At 46.7% G+C, this 18789-nt stretch overlaps 1 protein-coding gene across 1 annotated transcript in view; it reads right to left on the bottom strand.

Annotated features, from left to right (window-relative positions):
* LOC118785428 (receptor-type tyrosine-protein phosphatase-like N) overlaps positions 1-18789 on the bottom strand; it is a 38920-nt gene that overhangs the window by 3522 nt on the left and 16609 nt on the right. The window contains exons 10-18 of the mRNA XM_036540050.1: positions 18414-18484; positions 17573-17637; positions 3364-3573; positions 3011-3232; positions 2332-2479; positions 2043-2116; positions 1751-1828; positions 1260-1379; positions 649-815 (exon numbers count right to left, since the gene is read on the bottom strand). Of these exons, the coding sequence (XP_036395943.1) occupies positions 649-815; positions 1260-1379; positions 1751-1828; positions 2043-2116; positions 2332-2479; positions 3011-3232; positions 3364-3573; positions 17573-17637; positions 18414-18484 (1155 nt within the window). The remainder of the gene's footprint in view (positions 1-648; positions 816-1259; positions 1380-1750; positions 1829-2042; positions 2117-2331; positions 2480-3010; positions 3233-3363; positions 3574-17572; positions 17638-18413; positions 18485-18789) is intronic.

The following is an 18789-nucleotide window of genomic DNA, read 5'->3' as shown; positions in this document are numbered from 1 at the left end:
TAGACAGGCAGAGGTCACCCCTATGGGGGTACCAGTGCTGTAGACTGGGAGGAGCAGGACGCTCCAGAGTGGAGGTCCAGGAAGTACAGGGGCTGTGGGGAAGGGGGTCGGGGGAGCGATGGCCCGTCCGGCCAGCGTCGCTCCTGCTGCAGTCACACCTGCCAATGATCATTTTTGTGACTATGCAACTGGACCCAGACTACTAGCTGCAAATCACAAAAATGACACTGACAGATGTGCAAAACCCACGGGCCCCACTGGCCTCCATCACACAGGGAGAGAAAGGGAGAGATGTGTGCTTGTAGAGATGGAGTGGGAGTACGTACTCTCAGGGCTTATAGAGATGGAGTAGGAGGATATATACAGAGTGCTGGTAGTGGTTGAGTGGGAGTGGATACACATAGGGAGCCCAGAACAGGCTTTGTAGGTGAGCAGAGGCGTTAAATAACAGCAGGTAAAGACTGGTCCAGGCTAACAAGAGCCAGTTTCAGCCAAGTTTCAATTCGAGACTGCACATTCAAAACGGAAACCTAGCTGTGTATGCGAGTATGTAGGTGTGTGCATTGTCTGCGGTGTCTACAGCGTTTAAGTGTAATTTAAGAGAACAAGGTGTCTTGCTGGTATGCCGGCGTGGCTGTCTAGCGGTACCTGCGGAAGTCCAGCAGGGGGCGTGTGGATGTGGGGATGCCCTGGGCAGGCCAGCTCAGGAAGTGGAACTGCGTGAGCGTGCGGGTCTCCTGCGTCTGCACGTTCTTCAGGTAGAAGCTGCGCACCAGGAAGTCATTACACCAGATGTGCTCCGAGACCAGGTTCACCTGACGGTGCACCGCGAGGCACAGGGTAAGGGGGCAGCAGAGTGAAAAAGCCAAGGACTCACACACGCACGCCCGCACACTCACACACACGCACACAGAGACACATATACACACACACACACACCCACACACACGCACACACACCCACACGCTCGCACGCACACACACCCCCACACACACCCCCACACACACACACGCACACACACCCCCACACACACACACGCATACACACACACACACACGCACGCACGCATGCATGCACACACACACACACACACACACACACGCACGCACGCGCGCACACACACACACACACACACACACACACACACAGACACACACACACACACACACACACGCACGCACGCACGCGCACACACACACACACACACACACACACACACACACGCGCACGCACACAAAGTACGTGCAGCCGAGGCTCACCTCATAGATGTGGTAAAGAGAGGAGCCCTCATCAGGCCAGTAGCGGTCGCACTGCTTCTGCCCGTCCTCTACCAGCGCCGTCATCATGACTATCACTGTGCAGCCGTTCTCCCACACCATCTACAACACACACACTGTTACACACGCTGCCACACGGACCACGTTCGACACATACACACTGTAATACACATACTAACACGTACACACGCTGTTATACACAGTAACATACTCACCGTTACGTATGCTGCAACACAGACCACACGGGACACATACACACTGTAACACACACCACATTAACACACACGCACACGTGGTTCCACGCCACATATAACTCAAACTGTTACACACACTGTAAACGCATACACACTGTTGCACACTTTTTACAGACACTATCTTCATCACACACGATGAGGGTGTGTACAGCACACACATAGTCACAGATCCTACCTACAACACACATTATGTACACACACACAGAAGGTATCACATACCTGCCAGAAGTCAGCGATTGTGTGTGACAGAGGTCCCTGGGTAGCAATGTAAGCAGGCATTCGGGGATCATGCTCAATCTATGGACATAAAGACATTAAAGGTCAGAGTATCGCTGGGGGCGCGGCTGGTCACTATTACCATGGTGTGCTCTTATCAGAAAAAATGACTGCATTCACTGAATGGGTTACCGCTTTTTTTAAGGCAGACTGGAGGTTCCAGTCATGGCACAGCTCAGAGTTAGAATGAACAATCACTCCTGGAATGAACACCTGGTTCAAAGGCCCTGCTTACTATGATGCTGGCATTGATGTAGTCAGCCCTGGAGGGGTTAATCTCTGGCCTCAGCTTCACCCGCGAATGGTCATCTGAAACAACGCGACAGAGACGTTAACTCATACTACTGAAGAGGAAGAGAGGAGAGATAGAGGGAAGATGACGGGAGGAGAAAGAAGATCAGCGGGATGAAGAGGCGGCAGAGGAAGAACGCAGAGAGGCAGAAGACGAGAGGGAGAGGGTGCAGCAGAAACGGCTGAGGAAGAGGAAGGCAGAAAGAGACTGGGAGGAGACGGCGGCGACTCACAGGGCACAAACTCCGGGTTGCGGTTCTTCTTGACGTTGCCTTCGCTCTGGGCGGCGGACGTGGCGCTGGGCTCGGCCTGATAGGAGCACAGGGCCTCCCACTCCCGCACGAGGCGGTCTTTGTTCTTCAAGTGATCCTCCATGTAGGCCTGGGGTCAGGGACAGGAGAACAGGATTAGAAAAATAACAGAAAACTTCCAACAAGGACTGATCTGTGGTCAGAAAAGAGGAGCAGCAAAAATAAACATTTATACTGGAAGATAACAAGGACAGGTAGACCTGTCATTTCCCCACTCTCCAATGTCTCCTTCAGAAACCCCAGGGGTGTACTAGCTTACAGCGGATCAGTCCTGCTTCGGGTTTGACTCTTAAATCTGCAAGCGATGAGAGCACTTTGTTCCCTGTTGTCTAAGTGTCTAAGAAGCTAGCAGGTACATCCTTATCTTACTGTGCTGCAGAAGAGGAGCATGCCCAGCCTATGTGAGCTCAGATAATCTTCACTCTCACAGACAAGGCGTGACAACATCATATACGCCGTACCGCTGCTCTCAGTTCCTTTTCACTTGAAATCCTGCATTTGTAGGGTGACCTCACACTTTTGCACCTGAAAAGCCCGTGCCTCTTCCTCGTTTTTCCACGTTACGGGTTTGACGGGTGGCGCGACGGCGTCGGGCACTGACCAGGATCATGTGACCGGTGGAGATGTCCATGTTGGACTGCGCCGGCTCCTCGCACCAGGAGGGGGTGCTGCTGTGTGAGCTGGGGCTGGGCTGCGGGCCGTCGCTGAACTGGGACGACACGCTGCTCACCCTGGACGTGTCCGTGCCCCCGCCGCCGCCCCTGCCCCCGCCCTCCTGACGCCCCGACGACGACTTGGACGCCATGTGCTGCCGACACAGGTCCTGAACGGGGAGAGGATCAGGTGATCAGGCTCTACCAGGAAAAACTCTACCAAGAAAAACTGTCAAAATATCCTCCTCTAGCATCTTTTTTTTCTCAGGAAGAGAATTTTGTCCCTGTTGTGTTGCCGTACCCGGTACTCATAGTGCGTGTCGCCTCCCCCCTCCAGCCCCAGGCCCAGTTTCCCAGCAGCCAGCAGACGGGCGTGGTGCCGCAGGCAGACGATGGTAAGCCCCGTGACCAGGATCCCGCCCACGCAGGCCACGCCCACAAGCGTGAGGAACACCCGGCGTGAGCTGTCCCGCACACGCGTTGCCTGGGGCGACCCTTGCCCATCGCTCCTCTACAGGGAGAGAGGGGAAAGAAGAGCACAGCAAATGCAGTTAGGTGAAGATTAGTGCAACAAATACACTTCTGCAGTCATTTGACTGTGCAACCTTCTTTTCTCTTCTTTTTCCTTCCTTTATTGTCCTCTATCATCGTGTATCGTGTTTTGCTATATACACCTCTTGCTTTTTGGGTACAGTGTTACACACCACCTGAAGTGCAACACACAAACACCCTTTGTACCCCACATACTGTGCAACATACACACTTGAGGCTGATGTGGAACGACTTCAGCTTGTGTGGTTTCTCACGCGCAGCAAATGGGCTGAAAGGACAGGACGTTGCATCTGGTCCACTCAAAAGATTAAACAGCAGACACTGGGATTAATAGAGATTAAGAAGTGCCAGCCGAATCACCCTTCACCCGAAAAGCTGCGTTTCTGGAGAGGGGACGATGTGACCTCCGACCTGCGCGGGGAGGGGGGGGGGGCGGGGGTTAAAGGTCGGGCTCTGTGAGCGGGGCAGAGGAGCGGGCGGATCAGCGCACTGCGGCCTGTGTGGTCCCCTCGCTCGCCGCTCCTGCTCTTTTGTCTCTCCCACTGTTTGTGTAAACAAGCCAGGCGCCGGTGCCATCACCAGCTACTAATTACCCCGGCAACACACACTGACACGCGCCACCCACATGTACCACAAATAATTAGGGAAAGGCACTGCCCCCGACCCCCTCCCACCAGCTTTTTTTAATTGCAGGCATGTAAACGATTAAAGAGAACTCCCCCCCCAACCACAGACACATCCCCATCGCTGAATTAAGGGGGACATCCCCCTCGCCCCCCTCCTTTGCTATATTACTGTCAATCAGCCTGGCTGCTCTCTGAGTGCGCAGTGCCTAGCTGAGAGAGAAAGGGAGAAAGAGAGAGAGAGTGAAAGAGGGAGAGAGTGGGTGGGAATGGGGAAAACAAAGCAGTGCGCCCCTCAACCCCCCCCCCCCCCACCCCCCACCCCAACCCCAGCCTGTTGACGTTGCCGTGGCAACGGAGAGTCTCCGTGGGGGCTCCGGAGAGCAGGCCCTCCCGCTGCCATGGCAACAGCTAAAATGCTCCATGTAATCCCTGTCCATCAGAGGGAGAGGAGAGGCAGAGAGAGAGAGGGAGAGAGAGAGCAAGGCAGAGAGACAGAAAGACTATCTCCCACAATTTGGACACCGGATACCTTAACATCCTCTCACACCACAGTAAAAGCCCATTCCTTCTTGTGGACGAACAGCAGACTGTAATCCTAGAAGTTGTACATATGGGAGAGAGGAGAGGGTCCACACCTTATTCCCAGTTTATTTCTGTTGGTATTAGTTATTGTAATTGATAGTTTTCACATATTGTTACCCTTACTTTGAAATTGTTTTTGTTACTTCCACAGGACTTCTCTCCTATTATGCCAGCACGTTTCTTCTTTTACTTATTACTGCACTTCTACATTCAGCGGAATGTAAATTACTGTCGCAATTACTGTTATTAAGGTGTCATATTAAGACGTCATATTTGCCTTTTATAACCCTGATCTGGCAATGCGCGCTGTAAAGTCATGCCAAAAAAATGTAATTTTGAGAGAGAAGGGAGGGGAAAGAGGAAATGAAGGAAACTACACTAGTTTCTCCTGACTGCGCGCAGTCTTTTCACCCTCCGCTTTAACCTTCGCACGTGCGGAGTCCCTCCGCATGTCTCTATGTTGTGCTGAAGCTGAGAGCCGAGGAGCACCGTTCTAACCTTAGGCAGGGTAACAGGTGCCGTCCTGCATGCTGCTCCAGGCTGAACAGCAGCCAGCAGCTTCACTGGCAACGGAGAGGCTCTCCGCGTGCTGAGAGACAACACCGCAGCCGTGCGAAGGAAGGGGACAGCGGGGAGCACGCCTCACAGTTTCTCTCGCACACCTTCTTCTCTCACACACCTCTCTGAAACGTGCCAGAATCGTGGAGCGCGCACAATTTCAGGGCTGCGGGGCTGCTGATGCTTTCCTTACCCGAGGAGGCTAGAAATGGGCATGGGAAACCGGAGGAACCAAATCAAGCTGCCCGATCCCGCAGAAGGGAGAACGCCGTGCGGCGACAGCAGGGGGTGGCGGGGAAAACGCCCTCCATTAGAATAAACCGCCATTTCTGTGGAGAACACGCCACCGGTGCACACGCCCAATCCTGCAGCCCTCTTCTCAAACTCTCCTCTATTCTCTCTCTCTCTCTCTCTCTCTCTGCCCCATCTCTTTCTCTCTCTTCCTAACGGGGCCCTGGAATGTGTGGGAAGGGGGTGTGTCCTGCCGGGGTCCGGACTGTGGGATAGTCGGGGTACGGGGAGGGGCAGGGGGGGCACCTCACCTCCTATCCCAGCGGGGCCCCAAAAAGGAGACTGACAGCTCTTGACACAGACAGGACAGCGCCTTGGAGAGGGGGAGGAAAAATGACACGCCTCCGGACAACGGGACAAAGGCCCCCGAGGGTGGACTGAAATGAGCGACAGACAGGAGGGCCGGGGTGGGGTGGGGGCCGCAGGGGTGGGGAGGACAGAGGAAGAGCGGGGGCAGGAAGGGTACAGACGTAGAAGGGGTGAGGCACCAGGGGAGTGCAGGGATGAGCCGCTGAGCGGACAAGGAATCAAGGTAATGAGGGGACAAGGGGGTAAGAGGCGAGGAGGTGAGAAAATAATGGGCGGGCAACAAGGCTCAGTGTACTCAATCACTCACACACACTCAGTCTTGCACACACAATCACTCAATCACTCGCACACACACAGTCTCACCTACACACATACACATTTATGCACACACACACACAAACAAAAAATCTAGTAAAAGCTTTTGGAAGTGGATGCTGATTAGTGGAGCGGTGTAAGCTGGGCAGCAGTGTGGTGTAGTGTTAGTGATCAGGGTTCTTAACCATTTACATTACATTTTCATTTATTTATTTAGCAGACGCTTTTATCCAAAGCGACGTACAAAAGTGCATACAGTAAGTATAGCGACAGTATAGGGACAGGATGTGTACAGTTCCACAATGAGACAGTTCTCAGCTGAGAGCAAGGTCTGTTAACCGAAAGGCTGCTGGTTTGACTCCCTACTGGGACACTGCTGCTCTACTCTTGAGCAATGTACTTAGTCCAAAATTGCCTCAGTAAATAATCAGCAAAATAAATGGATAACATGTATGAATTGTAACCTGTGTAAATCACACTGGGTAGGATCTGTTAAGAAACTAAATGTGAATGTAAATTAATGTAAAATTCAACACCTGTACAACATCTTTGTACAGCTATACATTCCGAGTCAAATAACAAGGTATTTTCATCTCATTTTATACATCATACTTTCGAAATATAAAGATTTAATGTTTTAGAACACCATGCCACAACACTACTTTGTATTACATCTGTAGGTGCTCGAAAAACCCATTTCAGCTGCGTAAAACATTGTATAGCAAAATTAATGAAAAAGTCACACTTACATTACTAACTCATTTTTGACACCCCCCCCCCCCCCCCACAAAACTCTGACAAAACTAAAATCCTAAAAATCTGAGCCCCTGAAGTACCCAGCTGTCCATATGTCAAATGTATGCTACATGGATGTCACCCAAAATAACGTCATCTACTAATGAATAATGCAACGCTGGCAGAATGGCCAGACCATCCGGCCAGCACCCAGCTGACACCTAATACCACCGGCAGGCCCTTCCATCTCACTGAGGAATCTCAGGGGAGTCGACAGGGAAGCTAAAACGAGAGCATGCCCAGGCAAAGAGCGCAAGACGGGGGCCGTGAAAACCTTAACCCCCAGTCGTGAGTCATCACGAATGCGTGCCCTATGTCTTTGTTTTACTCGGAGAGGAAAAGGCGGGATTGCCGGCACACCGAGACCTCAGGTCAGCCCTGTTATCCTCACCCTCCACGTCCCTGCAGAGACGGAGAGGCAGACAGAGACAGATCCAGGGTCCCAGGACCCCAGGGCTGCCCCCACGTCCCCTCTGACCTCCGCTGACCCCTTCGCTCAGCCGCACAATCGGGGTCCGCTCCAACCTGCCCGCCCCCCCGGCCACACCCACAGGGTGCCGGCGTCTCCCAGCTGAACGCTGCTGTCAGCGCTCTGCTGCGGACTCTGAACACAGACCTGACCCCTGCGTGCCTCAGATAGACCCCCACACCCCCATCCCTCACAATAATCACGTAATTACTCATCATATAATCAGCCCTCATAATAATATTAAATATAAGTTACAGTCAGGTAAAATTATTACTTTCATAAACCACACTAGGTACACGTGATTGTGAGCATGTGTGTAAATGTATGGATGCATGTGTATGTACATTTACCTGCATGTGTATCTAAGTATGTGCATGGATGTTGCATCTGTGCCTACAAGCAGGGCTCTGAGTGTATCTGTACACACCTGTGTGTCTCTGTGTACGTCTGTTGTCTACCTGAGTGTGTATGTGTGTGTGTCTGTGCATCAATTTTAATGGATACAGATGGTCAACTCACACCACTGAGGGCGCCATAATTTACATCATAATACAGAGGAAGGGGGGGCCTGGGCAGGGGGGAGGGGAAGGGGACGGACGGACACCCGGCGCAGTTATCTCCCAAACTTCTCATCCATCCTCTCTCCTCTCCCCCTGCCCTGCGTGTTTCCCCGCTGCCACAGAGAGACCCCCTCCCTCAGCCGGCTCTCGCCTCACAGTTCACAATTCGCCCGTTTCTCTCTTGCTCCTCCTCACTCTCTGCCCGCACACTTTCACACGCTGCGGAGTGTCGGGAGCGTCAGAGGCGCCGCGGGGGCGACGGCGGCCTGCGGGGGTCTGAATGAAGCTGGCTCTATCCTCGTCGCCCACCGGCTCCGGCTGCCTCCCCCTCATCTCCCGGCCTCTCCCCGAGGGAGCGCAGCAGCACCGGTGACACGCCGCGTGTCTGTCTGCGAGGGTGGCAGCCACATTAACTTAAAACGGCGGCTTCATTCGCAGGTGTGTTTGTAATTTTAATAGCCTGTGAGACGGGGATGAGGACAGCAGAAAGGTGCAATGGGATGACGAGACGCTGATGGTAAAAATGTCAAAATGAATGCTGTACATGTCTTTATACAATCTGAAGCAGTGCTCCACAGATTAAGAACACTAAAACACAATCCATGAGACCAAAATCTATAAGAGCAGTGTAGAATGCACAGGAAGAGGTGATGAACATTACATCATCGCAATGATTCAGACTGCAGTGACCCCCGTAACCACAGCAACCGCCTCACCTGACATCACCGTCTGAGAAGGGGGACAGCCGTGTGAACAGAATGACAGGTTTACCTGCACCACACACACACACACCCGGATCCACTCGCAAGCACAGACACACAATCACAGATACACACAATCATACACACACAGATGGGTGCATACACACACACAAAAACACACACTCACAAAAAGACAGACACACAATTCACAAAAATGCAGACACAGGCACACACAGAAACATATGCACGCACACACACACACACACAGCCACACACATTCACAACCGCAAACACAATTGCACATACACAGCCATATGCATGCATATAGGGGTTATAGTGAGATTTTGGAAATGGTGGAAACAGGATTCATTTGCAAAGTGCATTTTTATCTTGTATGATCACTAGTGACATTTGTAACTACTTTAATAACAGAGATAAGGCATATTCATTTAGGAGGTCTACACTGACACTGTTAGCATGGTAACTCTTTTAATGCAATCACAGACATCCCAAAAAACACTTAAAATGTCTGTTACTCAGAACAATTGATTCTCAAACTTCTAAAAGCGTCGGGAAACGTTATTAAAACACTAACGTAACTTAATATTGATATATTTCTGCTAACTACTTTTAAGTTTACAGAGGGAAAAGCAATGTGTACTTAAACCTCGGATAATTCATTAAAATGACAATGATAATATGGTTCAACAGCTCTATAAAACTAAGCTTTCTTCAATCAAGACACAACATTATTTAACGTTAATGTATTCGCTAGTTATCGTCACCTTGTTAAGGTCTCACCTCTGGATATAAGAATTCCTATTCTGTCCACTGCTCTCTGCCTTTTTCTCCTATTTCACTGATAACCTGGCTACTTAGCTTGCTGGCTAAGATGAGGTAGTTTAACCCATGCAACCTTGTTGTTTTACCTGCAAATGAGCTCGTTTACACTATAACTTCACATTAATTAGTTAATGAGGGACCTAGGTTACATCAAAGACATTTTCGTATTTTTCTAGTTATACTAAGTCACAGAAGGCGGCGGGCATTGTTTCCTATGCCAGGAATGGGGCAGTTTCTCGTTAGCTGGCTAGCCAAAAGACCATAGTTTATAAATCCATTTAAATATATTCTTGGTCGCCCGCACTGGAACTGACAACACAGGGCTTTCTCTACGATAACAAGCAACTGACAGGAATACTGCCTCCTGTCTCCTTAGCTAGCTAGACTAGTTAGCTAGCACCAGCGAGATACCCAGTCTAACGACCTTTAAGATGGCACCAGTTAGCCGGCTCGCCAGCTAAGAACTCTTCACTCTGAAAGTTTTTTCCCCTTTCTACTACTACTTTAAAACTGTTTTATAACAATATATGAAGCAAGGTTGTCGTCGATTTTAAGGAAACGTACAAATGAATACTTTTAGTAACAGTGTCTGTTACCATATTTGCAAGCAAAAACGGGGAGGTATAAATCTAGCTACTTCAGATTCAATTAACTTGACAAACGTTATTTTTCCCGCTGTCACTTTACCTGGCAGCTTAGGCGTAAGGTTGCGCTGCTCGCACCTCGCCGGCCGCTAATATTTCGACTTTCAGGGCATCTTATCATACTTGTTAACAGCTTTTTTTGAGGAAGATGAAAACTTAACAAAAATGTTTTTACACACTTCCTCGAATGATTATTTAATATTCCTGACTGACCAAAGTGACGCGAAAGTGTTTCTGCACACACAAACAAGCATGCACTAACATTATTCAAACATTAATGCACTCCTGCCTCAGTCTGACATCAGGAGTTAACAGCAGCCAGTGTCAGATAATCTTTACAGAATACTTACAGAATATTTAGCAAGTATATTACAGACCTACTTATTGGACATTTATTAAGTCATTAACATGATTTGTAACATCAAACTGATACAACTCAGGTAGGGGACATTGTGGGGAGCAGAAAGACGGGCCTGCCACACAACATACAAGCCCTTCTCATCCAAATCTTACCAGAGAGTGAATGCAGGGGTCAGAGTTCACACCACAATAGCAGACCACTGACACCTAGGGTCATCGGTGTCAGGTCATCTAGGGTCGCATATTCATGGTGTGCCAGCGCACCCCAAAAGTTTGGATACCGCAGCACCTGAGCCCTGACAGGAAGATCTGCACCCCCCCCCCCATACCCAAAGGATAGCTTCTGTGCACCACAGACTTACTGACACAGCATGCACATGACCAACAGTACCTCTCAACCTAACATTAGCAGCTCATAACCAACACACTTCAACAGCAGAGTAGCAGTAAAATTAATATCAATGCCCAAAATGACATGGGAATTAAACTGACAAAAAGCTGAAAATTATTTATAATAAGCTGATGTTTTAAGCACTGCATACTTAAAACAACAGCTAATACATAATCACATACATGTACAGACAGAAAACAACAGCTAATACATAATCACATACATGAACAGACAGACCAGTTCAGTGTGATTCACAAAATCTCAAGAGCCAAGGCCCACACAATGCCATTTGGGGCTCCAACAAAATGGAGGTTTTTCCATTTTGGGGAGAGTACATTGCCACACCAGGGTTACACCACAGCAGAACCCACCAAAACTCAGACTCTGAGGAGCGTAGTGTCAGTGGGATAAGTCAAATAGGCAGGGAGGAATAATAATTGGTAACAGGATTCCCATATATTTCCATTAAGTTGGTATTTGAATATTCTATAACTTTAAAGGTCAAAAGATTGAGTAATAAAACTCTGCTTTCCCCCAGGCACTATATGAAACTCTAAATAAGTACTGACTTACTGCAAAGAAATATGAATTCATACATACTTTCAGTTACTAAAAGTAATACCATTAATGAATGATCTAATTTTGTGCAGGGTTCTTCCTGAATACTTAAGTGAAATACTACAAATGTGGAGTTTTCTTCATTTTTGTTACCTGGTAATCTCATAGTCAAATATTTGATCTCATCTCTAATTATTACTAATGGTACTACAGTATCAGTCACAGTGGTATTTTAACAATATTAAGGCTGAAGAAAATACAAATGGAATAAATTCAAATAAGTAATTATGTACTCAGACAAAGTAAATGTTTGTAAAAACCCTCCTTATAAGATAGGTAACTTCTTGCATGTGTGCAGACTGAGATTTATTCCTGCTCTCATAAAACACACACACACACACATTAACAAAAACATTACTACAGGATATATCTTCCTCACCATTGTCTATACAGCCAGTATGTGAGACTACAAAATGCAAAATCTTTACTATACAATTTATTAAGAAGTAATGTAATATTTTACTAATAGATCTGGCAACTTTTGAGATTAAATCATTTGTTGCGACTTACTACTTGTTTGTAGACTGGGTTAAATGTATTATTATTATTATTGTTGTTATTATTATTGCTGTTCTTGTTATTACATTTCTATGTGAAGCACACATATGTACAGGCTAAAAAATTTAAAATCTAACCTTATATTAAGAATATATAAGGGTCATTGCTGTGCAGTGTTTGTTAGCCTACAAAATACACTATCAATACGTCACATTTACCCTGCCTGACTGCATACATCTCATGCACGAATAGTGGCAGATAAAGGTGTATTTTACAGGGCATTACAAAGTGAGATTCTGTCTTTTTTGCAATTTACAAGAAATTCTCTTGTGTTTGTGTTTAGAAAAATAGTGTGAATTCACTTATGTAATACAATAAAATATTCAATGTAATTGTGTTGAAAGAGATCCAAAATGTGTGAACTTGTTCTTAAACCAGATTTTCAATTAGCTGCATTAGTGAACTATCTGAATTTCAAGAGGTTTACGGATGTCATACATCGTGAAAATGAAGAAGATATTTTACTAATGCGCTACTGAAATCTCGTCTTTTTTACGAATAACGCTCTTGTTTAAAACATAGACGGGCCAGCATGGGATTTTCGTGGAAAAAAAGAACTGATGTATTAGTTGATCCGGCTCCCACTGTTTATAATTCTGTAGCCCTTAGAAAAATACTTCCTATTGCCTTAAATGCCATTGAAAATGTGCCTAATCTTGCAGCCAACTGACCCGCGCCTTAGGTTTTTTCCTTTTCTGTTTCTTGATGTGTAGATGTCAAAGTAATAATGTCCAAAACTACTTGAGCAAGAGGAAAAGCCGACACTGTAAGCCACATTTATGCTTATTTATGCAACACAATTACACTGTGGGAACATTAGGCTACTAGGCCTATACATCTCAAGTCAAATTAATTTAGTAATTTTTCATCCGCTGTCACCCAAAATTGTACAACACGCTCCGTATTTTCTGAAACAAAAATAAATGTACACGTTATATTAATGCTTTATAAAGTTCCGTTAGGTGAGATTCTGAAATCCAGGAAAGGTCAGTTGTAACAAATGTCTGTGAATATAAGATATTAAACCGTGCCATGGTAATGATAGTAGTAGAGGCTACACGTTGGTAAGATGACTTCTGGAACTATGGTACCGGGACGGGGAAATAGCTACATATTTAAACTACCACTGAATGAAATAAAACATATGAAAACGTTTCAAATGTGTGTATCAATTACGGACCCATTCAGCAAACAGCAGATACGAGCGTAAATTGTGTGCCTATAAAGATTAGAGTTCTGGTGCCCATGGAAGAGGAGAGAGGATTTAGAATAACTCACCCGAAAACAAGAGCATCACTGCCGCCTGGTACAACCGCTGCCCGGTCTTCAGAACACGGAAAGAATAGGGTAATGATAACAACAATTAAAAATATATATATATTTAAAAAATGGCTAAAAGAATTTTCTTTTGGCTTCCTCAACTCGCCGACGAGAAGGCTAATTATTACCAAAAGCATACGGTTATGTCCGGGATTCAGACAGCCAATTTGTATTGCCAAATTGCATAGGCTAGCTATAAAGTCTGTTTTAAAATTCGGAGGTGAAAAAATAGGGTAAGCGAGAAACAAGGGAGTGGTGAAAAGAAGCGCAGGGTCCGAGAACAAAAATGAAGGGGCGCAGTAAAAGAAAATGCAGAGAAAGGCGTGTGAGTGAGAAGCAGATGTTAACGCCGGGAGTGGAGAGGGAGGAAGAAAAATGCGCGTCTCTGGGCTGCGCTTCGCCGGCTTGTTCAGAGGCCCTTCTCGCTCTAAGCCGCTCGGATACCCCATTCACCCACCGCCCGCCACTTGTCACATCAAAAGGCGTTGCCGTGGCAACAGCTCCACATGTTGCTGATGGTGATTGGAGGGTGGTGTGTGTGTGTGTGTGTGTGTGTGTGTGTGTGTGTGTTTGGGGGGGGGGGGGGGGGGGGGCGTTCTGGATAGGCCGTCCACAGCAGAAAATAAGAGAGAAAGAAAGCGATGGAGAGCGGAGGGAAAGCGATGAAGGACTGATGCCCCGCTTTCACTTTACAATTGAAAATGTAATAGCTACGTGAATACCCGCAGTATATAAAGTAATTAAGAGCATACTTTTGGGGTAAGAACTGCCCAATTACGTGTACCTCAGTCCCAAACTTATGCACCACAGACATCGGCAAACCTGATGGCTGCACTATAGTAAAGGGCATTTGGTCAAAAACCTGGGCAGTGAAAAAAATCATAAAATACAGTAGAGACCAACTATTAGAAGAATTAGACTTTTGAAAAAGGGAATTTTGTGGTGTTTAAGAAAGCTTAAATCCTTTTAGAGGAAAAAGCATCCCGGAAAAATATAGCCAAATAAATACTGCTTTGAAAGCTATGAAGCTTACAGCTACACCAATTTCTCATTCATTTGTTTTTGCAAGCTTTTTGCATTTTTTTTTAGTTATTTTTCAAATTTAACAACTGCAATTTCACCCCATCACTCCAATCATTTGCTTAATATATTTTCTTAATATGTCCTGCTTAGCAGAGACTTTTATCTGTGGTCTATATACACAACACATATTATCTACTAAGCTGAGGCCAGGTGCCTTGCTCAAGGCTACCACAACAGTGACCCAACATGCAAACCTCATGGCTATGAAACTAATTCTCTGACCCCAGGCTATACCCCAGTGCTCCGAAGGAAACAAGGGTTTTCCTTCACCTTTCAGGCCTTTGAGTGCTGGAGCAAATTGAACACTAAAAGCTAGTCTAAGAAAGTAGGTGATGCACTTAAAAAGCACTCATGGTGTTTCTGTACTGAGAGTGGAGACCCTGCAAAACTCAGCAGAATGATATTATTATCCTGGCTTACATACTGTAGCATGTGCATACACCTTCTCACAGACAGAATTACACACAATAAAGACCATCATTAAAGTGTTCATTCAAAATTACTCCACTTTACTGCTTCTGACACATCTTGTCAAGCCAATGTTCACTATCTGGCTTCTTTTGAATGTTACATCCTCACAAAAACATGTGCAGCTCAATAAAAGCATCCCACAGTGGGGTCAATTTTCATACCAGAAGAGTAGCAGGTATGCACGCAGATATACACAGACAGCTCCACGTGTGTGAATGTGGTTGCGACAGAGGTTTAATATGCACTAATACTGTAAGACCCGGGTCCCTGGAGCAATATATTAATTTATTTTTAGTCACACCGTCATCAACCTGCACCACGCTGGAGCTGATACCAGTGTGTAGAGTGCTCTGAGGCTGAATTACATTTCTGAATCACAGCGGCAGGGATGATTTCATGGGTCCCTGACACTAAACTTTCCACACAATAACATCTCTGCAGATGAGACAGCCTCACTTCCTGTCATTAACCAGAGAATTATTGCAGAACAAGCAGCACAGCACAGACCACTGAAACGCCAGGCCCCACCCTCTCTCCAAGACTCTTCTACAGGCCTTGGCCTCCCTCAGAGACTGCTACATTGGCCCCGCCCTCTGTCAGAGGGGATTAAACACTGACATGATGACAGGTGCCACACAAGGTCAATATCACCGATACCCAAAAGTTTACCAAGGGATGCAAAGGGGAGGTCTTGAGAAACAGGGCCTGAACAGTCACAATTCAATGGCTCCAATGATGCCCCACTGTCCGCTACCACTGAATGAGTGAATGAGGGAGGGACACTAGGGACACATATTTTTGAGGGATGCCTTCCTCAAGTCACAGCTACAAGCCATGTCTAAAAACACGTTAAATTTAGGTTAAGTCACTCATATCAATATGTTCCCTCTCTGAAAAAAATGAGTCTGAGAACAATGTTTTTGTATCACTCCACATTGCTGAGCCTCAGATCTTCTGTTCTTTCCAATGAGTGTATCTGATCTGACTGTATGCTTGCTTTTGTGTGTGTGTGTGTATGTGTGTGTGAGTGTGTTCGTGTATAGTTACACACAATCGCTTCTGAGTATTGCAATTATCAAGATTGCAGGAAAATCACAGCAGGGGTTCAGGAGGCCAAGCACCTCCTGTTCTGTTCAGATTTCGGAGCAGTGAGACAGTGAAAACACACACACACACACACACAGGCACACACACACACGCACACGCACAGGCACACAGACACACAATAAATGAATTAATTAGTGGAGGTGGGAGGAGGTTTCCTCCAGAAAAGAAAGGCTTAAAAAGAGGCAGGTACAGCCAGGTCTCATTACTGAGGCAGAGAGAGAGAGAAAGGGAGAAAACCAGAGGGAGAGAACAACAAACACACAGACAAAAAAACACAGCAGAGCACAGCCCGCCACGGAATACGCCGAATAATTAAAAATATGAGCTGCAGGATGGAACAAAAGACATTATTCCACTTTCAAAAGGTCTGCAACAGCTGTACGCGCCGAACAGAGGGAAAGGCGAGGGAGAGGGGAGAGGGCTTGAATACGCTCCGATAGATAGCACAAAGAGGAGCGGAGACATAGAGAGGGAGCCGGGGGAGGGGGCGGGAGGGGGCAGGAGGGGGGGTGTGGGGGGGGAGCAGCGACAAAAAGAGGAAACAAAAACAGAGAAAACTATAGAAGGACAGAGGCGAGAACAGTGAGGAACAGGGAGAGACACAGAGGAGGGAGGGCTGAAAAGGAGAGGAAGCGATTGAAGAAATGATGTGGGGGGAGAGGACAGAGAGAGAGAGAGAGCAGTACAGCTTGGACAATATTGCCTTGGAAAAAGGGGAAAGACTGAAAGATGGAGGGCATTTATCAAGGTCACAGTCTAGAAGAGCACCTACATGTGACACCCCTGTGCCAATTGTAACAAGAATTCACTGTTCCTGATGGAAGTACAAGGTCTGAGTAGGCGCTAAGCTGATACATTCTCAGCAAGAACCAGGAAAAGCAAGTACAGTTTAGAGTTTCATTGATTCTTCTGCTTGCTTCTCCTGCAATACCAAATCCACATTGACTCTTAACAGCCAGTCCTTTTTGTGTTTGAATCTTATTCATCAGCTTCAGATTTCACTGAGCATGTGGGTGTGTGTGTGTGTGCACCTGCATGCATGTGCGAATGTATACGTGACGGCTTGTGTTTGTGTGTGTGTGCATTTATATGTGTATGTGTCTGAGTGCTTAGCTACATGCATGCATGTGTGCATGCCTGCATATGTTTGTGTATTTGTGTGTGTCAGAGAGAGTGCATCTGTTTGTGCATGTACATGTGTTTATGCATGTGCCTGAGTACATGTGTATATGTATGTGCTACCTGTTTACATGTGTGTGCTGCCTTGATGCATGCATATGTGTGTTCTCACTGCTCGAGGGTTGTGTGGGCAGAGTCAGAGGCTCGTCACCCCAGCGATAAGATAGCACAGCCCTACCTGTCCCACGCCTGTCTGCAGGATGTTCAGGTTCATCTCGGACTGCGGGAAGGTCTTTTCTGCCACTGTGGGACAGAGCAGAGACACCAACGGAGAGGCGTTTATCAGAGCAAATGAACGGTCAGAGGACTGCACCGAAGGAAAAGAGATGGCTGTATCTGCAGTCAGCGTGAAAGGGGGAGAAATGGAGGGATGGAGGCACAGGGTGAAACGAGAGCACTCGAAAACGGCCAACAAAACGCTCTAGTCTGCGCCATTCCATTAAGAGATTCTCGTTACAATATTTTGTCACCTGTGACAATTTTAAGATGTTAAAAGCGATTATTTTAAGAGCTCTTTTAAAGGTCTGTGATCATATAAAAGTATAAGTAAGTATTTGAAATTAATTCCACACGATATGAAATTGTAAATATATATCAAGATGTTGTTAATGGGACTGTAAACATTGCAGGTATGCTTCATTGTCCTAATAATATCCAGGCAGAATGTAATGCAAAAAAATGTGTGCACCCTCACTCCCTGTAAACCAGGTGCATCTCAGACATACATCTGTTTGATGTTCTTTTCTAAAACACGTGTATTTTTCACCACATAAAATGTTGAGGAAATCTGGTGACAGGACACTCACTTCAGTTTAGCAGATTTGGCACATCAAGCAAGCATAAGACAGCTCCAGGAGTAAATCTTACTCTTTCATTTCCTCTCTCTCTCTCTCTCTCTCTCTCTCTCTCCCTCTCTCTCTCTCTTTCTCTCCCAGTATTCAGAGAGAGTGATATAAGATGGAGAAAGAGAGGAGGAGGGAGGGATGTGTGAGGCCCAGTCCATCCCCACAGTCACTCACCTGCTTTATCAGTCTCATCCTCTGCAGTCTGGTTTTGCTGAACTCGGAACACCAGGGCAGGAGCCGCCACACTGCAAGCACAAGATGAGGGAGACAGTCACACACACACAAACACACACACACACATACACAACACACACACACACACACACACACACACACACAACATACACATATACACACACAAACATGTACATAAACAACATACACATACATATACACACACGGACACAAGCACATGCGCGTGAACATGCACATACACGTACACACACACACATAGATACTCAGAAATACACAAACTCTCACACACACAAACACACACACACACATACACAGCATACACATACACATACACAGAAATACACAAACACACACA

Source organism: Megalops cyprinoides, chromosome 11 (assembly GCF_013368585.1).
Source record: "Megalops cyprinoides isolate fMegCyp1 chromosome 11, fMegCyp1.pri, whole genome shotgun sequence".
In the NCBI taxonomy this organism is placed as follows: domain Eukaryota; kingdom Metazoa; phylum Chordata; class Actinopteri; order Elopiformes; family Megalopidae; genus Megalops; species Megalops cyprinoides.
Note: the sequence above shows the minus strand (reverse complement) of the source record. Positions and strands in the feature narration are given on the sequence as shown.